This window comes from Caloenas nicobarica, chromosome 2 (assembly GCF_036013445.1).
Source record: "Caloenas nicobarica isolate bCalNic1 chromosome 2, bCalNic1.hap1, whole genome shotgun sequence".
NCBI lineage: Eukaryota > Metazoa > Chordata > Aves > Columbiformes > Columbidae > Caloenas > Caloenas nicobarica.
The window spans coordinates 54,138,132-54,147,810 of NC_088246.1; the positions used below are offsets into that span (position 1 = coordinate 54,138,132).

General features: G+C 40.4%; 1 protein-coding gene across 1 annotated transcript in view; it reads left to right on the forward strand.

Moving 5' to 3' along the window:
- The window catches only part of PDE1C (phosphodiesterase 1C), a 422,458-nt gene extending 418,170 nt beyond the window's left edge, over positions 1-4,288 (forward strand). The window contains exon 21 of the mRNA XM_065628628.1: positions 4,119-4,288. Coding sequence (XP_065484700.1) covers positions 4,119-4,288 — 170 coding nt within the window. The remainder of the gene's footprint in view (positions 1-4,118) is intronic.
- The last annotated feature ends 5,391 nt before the right edge of the window (positions 4,289-9,679 follow it).

Sequence of the window (9,679 nt, forward strand, 5' to 3'; positions counted from 1 at the left end):
ATCCATAACCCTGGCGAATCCTTTCTGGAGAGGGGTAAGAAATACTTCATAGAATCATAGAATCATTTTGGTTGGAAAAGACCATAAGGATCAAGAAAAGACCATTAAGAGTCTAAACATAACCTAAATCTATCACTAAACCATGTCCCTAGGAACCTCATCTACATGCCTTTTAAATGTGTCCAGGGAGAATGGCTCCACCACTACCCTTGGCAGCCTGTTCCAATGCTTCTTAACCTTTTCCGTGAATAAATGTTTCCTAATATCCAATCTGAACCTTCACTGGTGCAACTTGAGGCCATTTCCTCTTGTCCTATCACTTGCTACTTGGGAGAAGAGACCAAAACCCTCCATGCTACAACCTCCTTTCAGGTAGTTGCAGACAGCGATAAGGTCTCCCCTCAGCCTCCTTTTCTTCAGACTAAACAGCCCCAGCTCCCTCAGCTGCTCCAGATTTGTGCTCCAGACCCCTCACCAGCCTCGTAGCCCTCCTCTGCACTCTCTCTAGTACCTCAATGTCTTTCCTAGAACGAGGGGCCCAAAACTGAAAAGTATTTGAAATGGGGCTTCAGCAGCACTGAGTGCAGGGGGACGATCACTTCCCTGTTCCTACTGGCCACACTATTTCTGATACAAGCCAGCATGCTGTTGGCCTTTTTGGCCACCTGGGCACCCTGCTGGTTCATGTTCAGCCAGCTGTTGATCAGCACCCCCAGATCCTTTTCCTGCAGGCAGATTTCTTCTTCAGGTGTTCCAGAGTAAAAACCATGCTTTTCATTCCGTGACTGTAACAATTACATTAAAGAAAATTACATTTCTATCACTTTTTGGAAGGCACGTGCCTTTTGAATGAAAATAAATGTATCTATCTGCTTTAAAATGCTTGAAAAGGAAAATAAAAGGATATTAGTGTTTTGCCTTGTCTTGTACTGTTCTCTGATCAAAGTGGAATTGCTAGGTAACAAGAGTGTTGCTATAAGAACTTTTACTAGTTTTAAATACTCAAGATAGTATTTTTGTCAGTAAGCATCATTAACAATAATTTCCTTCTTCCTGCAACAGGGCAAAAACTATTGCATATCAGTATATTTCTAGGGAAGTCTGTGAAACCAGGAAAATTCCAGCTAAGATTTTGACTGCAGTGTACAATAACTTGGTGGACTATGGTAATGCATCTCCTGGCTTCAAGCTCACGTGGAATGTCCATCATAGTCAATTAACTGAGGGCAGACTCTTCAGTAAACATTTTTCTCCTGCTCAGGTTATCCGTGAGATTGAAGCTCTTGGCATTGTCTGACTATTACTTCAAGTGATCATCTACTAAATAATTGAGTTTTGCTCAGCTCTCTTGTTGACCTCCCCCAGTGGATGCCTGGCACTTCTTAGAGTCAGTTTAAAGAGCAGAACTTTTGACAGTATTTGTTAATCCTGTGGTTTCTTGACTCACGGATGAATGATTTAAACTGTTACAAATCTGGCACGTTTGTTCACCAGCACTCCTGTATATGTGCCTCCCCTTCCAAACCAGTCTCTCATGCATTAGCTGTCTGCTGATAGGAGTATCCACCACTGGTGACACAAAAGAATAGCTTCTGGTGTAGTGCCTCAAGCAATTATCTAATCGGAGTTGCATGGAGTGTTGTAGGCTGCTTTCGTGTTCTGCGTAGCGGGGCAAGAGGGATGGGGAAATGAACAATTCCTGTTCCTTCATAAAAGCATGGTACAAGTTGCATTGTTCTCTGAAACCTGTTAGTTGGTCTGCTGTGAATGTGTTTGCAAGTACCCTCAAATTCTGTCCCACTTTGACATAATATCTGTAGGTAAACCTGAGATGCATCAGATCCAACCTACAGGGTTTTACCAAAAACTTAGAAGCAGATTACAAGATTTACACCCCCTGCTGCCTCTTTTTAAGTACAGACATCAGTTATGGTGCATGTCCCTCAGTAGGGGCATAGCATGGTATGAGGTTGGCAGCCCTTAACTGTGGCACTGCAACAGAACCTGATTAGTAGTGCTGGGTGAGATCTTCCCAGCAGTCTACTGTCATTTTTCATTTGCAGTTGTTTATTAAGAAGCAGCTCTGGCATTCATTCTTTCATCTGTGATGATCGTTGTATCTTAAGCAAATCAGGGCATAATGTTGATGTAGGGCAGGTGTCTATACCAAGCAGCTAGAGGGGGTCCTGACTTCTCTCAAGAATCAAAAGAAGAGTTGTATCAACGAAAGGATAAGAGAAAATACTAGGTGGGTGCCATCCTAGCCAAATCTGAGGTTTGCATGGCTGCTGTTCTGTAAGAGGCTGGGTTGTACATTCTGCTGGCCAGAGCATACAGAGTGACTAATGCACTCGTAGCCTCCTTGCCAAATCAGTGCCTGAATGACACAGTCTGTCTGCATGATGCTATTTGTTTCAATGTTCTAGTCTACACTGTCACTGTCCAAATACCTATTCCCTGCTTTCATTGCCTTGATGATAGCCACAATCTTTAAAAAATTATTATTTTTTTCACTAAATTAAATTTAAAACCAAAAGGAAATTAATGCCTTAGCAGGATCTAGGTTAGAAACTTGTAATGGTTACATCACTCCATGTTCCTGAGAATCATAACCTATTGAAGTTCACAAAGACCCTGTGAGGTAAGTATTCTAATTTCTATCCCCATTTTACATGTGGAGAAACTGGGGTGAATGTTATAGGCTGCACAAGAAGTCAGTGAGAAATCTGGGAACAGAATTCTAGAGTCTTGAGAGAGAGTCTTTTCCCCATCACTTTCAATCACTAAAGCCTGAAGAAATTAAATGCCATGGATCCCCTTTATCAACTCCTGTATAAGGATGATAAACAGCACTGTCAGTGTTCCAGATAATCCCCCTTAAACCTATTAGCCAAGTCATCTCTGTTGGCAACAATTCCAGTAAAATTCCAGTTAATCAACATTCTCCCATGCTGAACAATGGAAAATCCAATGACAGTTTGGCTGAATCCATGCTGAGTACAGAAAATGGAATTAATCTGAAAAGTGAATGTGCCTCAAAGAACAGTAACTCACCTGGATATTTTTCAAGCTTTTAATGAATGTCAATCTAGTCTAGTTGAGAACAGGAGAGGCTATGACTGTGCATAAAGCTGGATGTGTATTTTTAAAGTTTATGAAAGCCATAGTTTTTTTGTTTCCCAAGACATTTTAGAGTACAATTAATCACTCAAGGAATTTAACAAGATGAGAGTGTGACTGTTATAGCATTTGATGTTAGCTAGCTCACACAGGGGAATCTTTTTCACTTCTTAGAAGTCATGCTGAGAGCAATGACTTTTCTTTTAAAGTGCTTATCATACTCATTATTGACTTATTACTTGGTTATTTGGCAAATAATAACTAAGCATAAGAGGAATACATTTTGGCCATGTAGAGATGTAAGAAAGCAAGATATAGGTTCAAATAGAGTCAAGAAGTTGAGAATAGTCAGATTCATATGTAGCCCACTTGTGACTTTCACAATGGCCTGTAGTTTACTGGAAAGTTATATAAAACCACCCAGATCCATCTATTTCCGAATTCTGGGAAATGTGATCTAAATCTGTATTTATTGCCTTAAAATGACCTTTTTCAATTATATTTTGAAAACAGCGAAGTGTACATGTAGATAGGTAAGTATGGAGTTGCTTCTTCATTTAGACTTCTGACACTTTCATCTTCTGTCTAAACTGTTGTATCCTAACCATCGGAACGTTCCTTGAGACTCACCTGTGTTGGTGTAGTCTTCTGGGATGTCCAAATAAGTGCATGATTTCAAGTGCTTAATAATTAATTATTCTGAAGTGCTTAATTGCCCAAATTTCAATTTTGGTGATGTCTATGTTTCATTCTAGAGTTTTGCATCTATATTAATGATTTCTATTTTTATGTTTCTTTTTTCTTGAACCTTTTCGTAATCCTCTGTAACTACCCATTAGCCTAAAAGGGTCCTGGCTCTCAGGCTGAGAAACCCTCCTTTGCACAGACAGGCTGTGCCAAGTGGGATGGACACAGCTTCTGAGGAATTCATCTCTTGTCCACCAGCAAGTGAATGCTAGGCCTGGTAATCACTGATGTTCTTCCTTTGTCACCACTAGCCATCAAACCTCAGATGCGTCACCTCAGGAGACCCACTCACAGCTCAGGAGACTATTTTCCAGCCTTCCACAAAAAATCAGAGGAAAATCTGACAAGATATAAGCTGCTTGACCAGAGGGGAAGGATGAAGAAGATCCAACATATTTCCCAGAGCTGGAATAAGAAATAGCAGAAGAGATGAAGAGGCATCTTCTCGAGTGACGCTCCTCACAGGTGGATGGGGGACATTGTGTAATCATTGCACAGGCCATACAGTACAACAGCTACAATTCTAGATAAAAGCAAGTGTATGATTTAGCTAAACAATATTATGGATATTTTGTTAGAAATGTTCTCAACAGCCTTCTTATTATTGCAGCATACATCCACTTAGTACTGAAATATTGGGCTTTTACCTTAAAAGAAGTAATTGTATACCACTATCTCTTGTCAAATTAAGGAAAGCAATGCTTTCCTAGATTGTTTGGCTCCTTATGGTGTTCTCAATGTGACCTTCTGCCTGCCACAGGTAAGACAATAACTCCTATTTCAGACAGTATGGGAAAGTTTTTCTTGCCTAGCTGTACTGAGAATAAATGTCCTCTTGTCATAGTGTGATAGGTATTCAGGAGGATAAAGGTAGGAGTTTGGAGTACAAAAAGTCCTCTCACTTGATTCATTGGAGAAATAAGATAGGACAGCATTAAAATTGTGCTTTGTACAAACTCTGATGAATGTTAAATAACTCTGATTGTCTTTTTGTGGCATAAATCAATCTGAGTTTGAGACCATGTGTACTTTGGGTGCGCAGAATGCCCCATGGGCCTAAGTATCACAGCTGAACATGCCTCCTCTGAAAAAGTTCTCCTCACCCCCAGATTTTACACCGTGAGAAACAGGCCCCTCATGATTTATGTACCACCTCAGCTCTCCCTTTCCAGGTCGGCGAACACTGTCCTGTTTGTGCTATACTCACAATAAAACCCACTCTAATTTTATCTTCCTCACTGCTCTTCTCTATATTTTTTAATCTCTTTTTGAAAGGAGAGGGGAAGCACTGCACACAGTACTCAAGATGCAGGTATACCAGAAATCTATAAAATAATGTAATGGCACTTTCTGTTTAATCTTCCATGCCTTTCTGAATAGATTCTAAAGTTGTACTTTCCACTTTGAACCTCCTTGAGCACTGAGTAGTAGTTTCTGTAGATTTATCTGTAATAATTCCTAATGAATACATAGTGCAAATACACATATGAAGTTGGGGAGTTGGGGTTGCCTCTCCCTGTATGCATTGTTCTGCACTTAACAACACTGAACCAGTGGTTTTGCCAATTACACTGAAGTAAGCTTCCTCCTGCACTACTACTACTACTTCTTTTTCTTCTTTCTTCTTCTTCTTCCTCTTCTTCTTTCTTCTTTCTTCTTATTTCTTCTTCCTTCTTCGTCTTCTTTCTTCCTCTTTCTTCTTTCTTCTTCTTCCTCTTCTTTCTTCTTTCTTCTTCTTCTTTCTTCTTATTTCTTCTTCTTCTTCCTTCTTTGTCTTCTTTCTTCTTCTTCCTCTTTCTTCTTTCTTCTTCTTCCTCTTTCTTCTTTCTTCTTCTTCCTCTTTCTTCTTTCTTCTTCCTTTCTTCTTTCTTCTTTCTTCTCTCTTCTTTCTTTCTTTCTTCTTTCTTCTTCTTCCTCTTCTTCATTTTTTACCTTACGCCCTTCATTTCTGTGCCCTGCTTATTTTCTTCTTCCATCAACAGCTTTTCCAAATCACATCTTCTGGAGAAGCACATTGAACAGCAGAGAGGATGATCCTCCTTTATTATGAATGCTGACCATTTCATCCCACTTTTTTTCCCCTCTTTCCCTTGTTTAACAACTTCATTATTTATCCATGTCAAGATTATATGTTACAATCTTCTCTCAATCCACAACAGCTCAGTAACTTTGACAACCTTTGGAGGACCTTGTCAAAATGGAAAACTGCAGATCTTTACTGGCTCCTCCAAGGAAGTCTCAAAGATTTATTATTTTCCTCTATTTTACTATGTGCTTCATGTTTGTGGCATTGACCTCAACCACCATCAGAACTTGTGACTCCGGCAGCTGGGCTCGGTCACTGCCTAAACCAAATGCAAAGAGGAATGCACTTTAAAGCCTCCTGCTTATGAAAAGTGATTTGTCTCTAGGAATTCCCCAAGAACTGTATTTTGCTTATAGAATACCCTGGAATGTTTTAGACAAATAGGCTTTATAGAAATGCAAAATTATAGTATCCTTTCAAACATATTTTCTGTCTGTGTCATTTCCTTCCCTTAGGACCCCTTTGGTCAACTCTTTATCTAACAGAGTCCTACCTGACTGTTCTCTGAACAAGAGGACAGTACTGGGTCACTTGCAGAAGTTAAAAGAGAAACCTCGGGTTTTCTTCTCTTTCATTATTACTGAATTTTTTGAGGTTACTGAGTTTTTTGAGGTTACTGGTTTTGTGTCACTAGCGTCTCACAAAGGGAATGATTTTTGTCTTCACTCTCCTGATCTGCTCTCTCTCCTTCGCCATAAAGCAGAGATAAGTTGCCATCTTGAATTTACTGCTGTGTAGTCAAGGGAAATTAAATTACCTACCCGAGGTGTCATGGGGACCATATATGGCTCCTTAAAATTCAACGTAGTTCTGATCAGGTTCCTCCTTTTTCTCCAGCCAAGTCCATGCTGTGCCAAGTTGCTGTCTACTAGAGTGCCCTCTGCAAAGTGTCTGTTTTCCCAAATTGTTTAGAAGGTTTTTAGTTTGGGGGATTTTTTTGTTTGGTTGGTTTTTTTTGGTTTTGATTTTTGTTTGTTTTTATGGGGTTTTTTGTTTGGTTGGTTGATTGGTTTGTTGTTGTTTTTTTTTTTTTTTGTGGAGCTGCAGAAGGTAAAGAGTGCTGGCAGATATTAATTTGTATTGGAAAGATATCTCAGGATGTGTCTTCCCCCTTCCAAAGCCTGGAGCTTTTGGCCTAAATGAAATGTTGCACAGTGGAGGAGAGAGGATATTTGTGCAGACTGCTCCTTGTAAATACCAGGTGCGTCACAAAAGTAATTCCTAAGCAAAACTGGTTGTGCTGATGACATCCAGCCTGATGTGCAGAGCTGTGTGATGGAGTGGATGGGCTCATCCTCTCAGTCCAACCCTGACACCTAGTGTACACCAAAGGGAAAAACTTCCAAGTGTGAAGTTCAAAAATTAAATCTGTGTTATTAGGGGAAGTCTGGCTTTGCAATGCACTTGACCTTTTTCTGCATTTATCATTTCTGAGGTAACCACTTGCTGCCAGCATAGAAGTAAGTCTGAGTAATCTGTCCCTCTAGGAAAGTCGTATGATCTCAGCCTTATGATGCCATTTAGACTTGTTATAAATTACTCATTACAACACTTGCAAATTTAACCTTTTTTCTGCTTAGTCCATTTGTGAACTAAGTCTTTGCTCTAATCACTGGATTGCTTTGCTATGGCAAGAAAGTTTGGTGCTGTGTTTTTTGAGAGGGAGTTGTTTGTTCATTTTTTTAGAAAAGAATTAAAATATTGATTAAAACTCTAAATGTTAAAATACACGGTGAGTGAGGCATAGGAAGACTCTTGAGTATTCATTCCCTATGTTTTGTGTATTTCTATGTCTACACAAACAGGGACAGGAAAGGAAGATTGGCTCAACCTCCTTAAGGGCAACTGTAGAAGCCAGAGCAGAGATGGAGGAGGAAGAGGGAGGAAGAGTTGTGATTAAATGGGCCTTTCCAGTTTTATTAGGCCTTGAGGTGGACAATTGGGTTCATAAAGCTAATTTTGTTCTGGACCTGCTATGTCCCCCTCCTCCTTTCTCCTTCTTGCTGAGGTCTGTTGTTCACTTCTGTTACTCAGGTATCTGGCCAGCATGAATCCTTCTAGCCAATCCCTCACTATCCTTCTGCATGTACTACTTCTATTACCCCAGACTTTCCTCGTGATCTCTCACAGACCTGCTAAGCATCACTGAGCAGCTCCCTTGGTATGGGTCCTGGGCTGTAGCCACAGAATTGCTGAGGCTGCTTGCCACCTCTGAGGCCAGGCCAAATAGGGTCCACTGGAGCAGGTTACTCAAAACTGGGTACAGTTTGGTTTTGGAAACCTTCAAGGATGGAGACTGCACAACCTCTCTGGGCTATCTGTGCCAGTTCTCCTTAGTAAAAACTTGTTTTCTTATGTGTAGGTGCTGTTTCACACATTTCAGTTTGTGACTGCTGCCTGTTGTCCTATCAGTGGGTACCACTGGGAAGAGCCTGGCTCCCTCTTTTTTACTCCCCCCCATCAGACATTTAATATATTGATAAGATCCAGAAAAACAAACCTGGGATAGGTATAACTTTGCCTCAGACCCTATGACAACCTGGGGGCCTAAAGTCTACTTTGAAGGTTGGAAAAGACTAGACAGCCTGGAAAAATCCAAAGCTCATGGCAATGTGTCTCACAGTTATAAATACACAGCTTGCATTTTACAGGATCATTGCACCTGTATGAATAACCACAAATGGTCCATCAAAAGCAGTTATTTTATTTCTGGAATGTGCTTTCTAATTTTGCTGCTGCTTGCCTCTCTGTCCAGTCTGTGTCTTTTCAGGATTGTTCAGGATGTCAGGTGTAAGGATGGATTAAGCTTCCCTTCACAGCACTGACGTGTGTTCCTCCTGCAGGACCAGGAGCCAGTATCATGGAGCAGAAACTGGCTTTTGATGTTCACCCTTTCTATTTGTAGAACTACATTTCCAGAGTACTGGTATTTCTGTTTCCACCACCTCACTCTAAGAGGCCCATGGCTTTCAGGGGGAGGTAAGGAACAGCATAATCTGTGTTTAGTAACTTACCTAAATACAAGTGAGGAGCCAAAATTTCTAATGTGCTTCACTGATATGCCCTTTTGATTTTTGTTGTAGATGCAATTGCTGGGCAGTCTGTGTACAAGAATATTGTATGGTCATGTGTACAAAATATAATTTCAAAAGGTAGGAATGGCATAGGACATTGAGGAAGACAATCTGTTATGGTACCTAAACACATCTATTAATTTAGGTGGTCAAAGCATTATACATTTATCAATTTATTAATGAGTAACACAAAATTTCAACCAGACAAGATTTCAATGGGAGCGTGGTTAACCCAACGCATGCAAATGCTGCTTTATCTGTGAATATAGTGTGAGTTAGTGATAGTATCATGAATGTTGCTTTGGATTTGTTTCTGCTGCAGTTTAGCTGGGCAAATCACTTAACCTATGGACCATAGTTGAAACTTGCAAGTCCATTACATCCCTTTGTCCCAATTCTTTTGTATATGGAGACCTGTCCCTTAGTTTCTAGGCAGAGGTTAATTGAGAATTCGCTCCAAAAATGTTAACCACTAACAACATCCCAACTCCAGTCAGTTCACTGATCGAAGCACTTCATGCCCTCTACCCCACAGAAGCCTTGGACTGCTTGTCCTGCTCAGTGCAGACTTCTGGAGTGAGATGTAGTTCCAGTTAAATATCTGAATGCAAGCCAGCTACTAAGCCCCTAAAGCAGTCAATACCTATGTGCA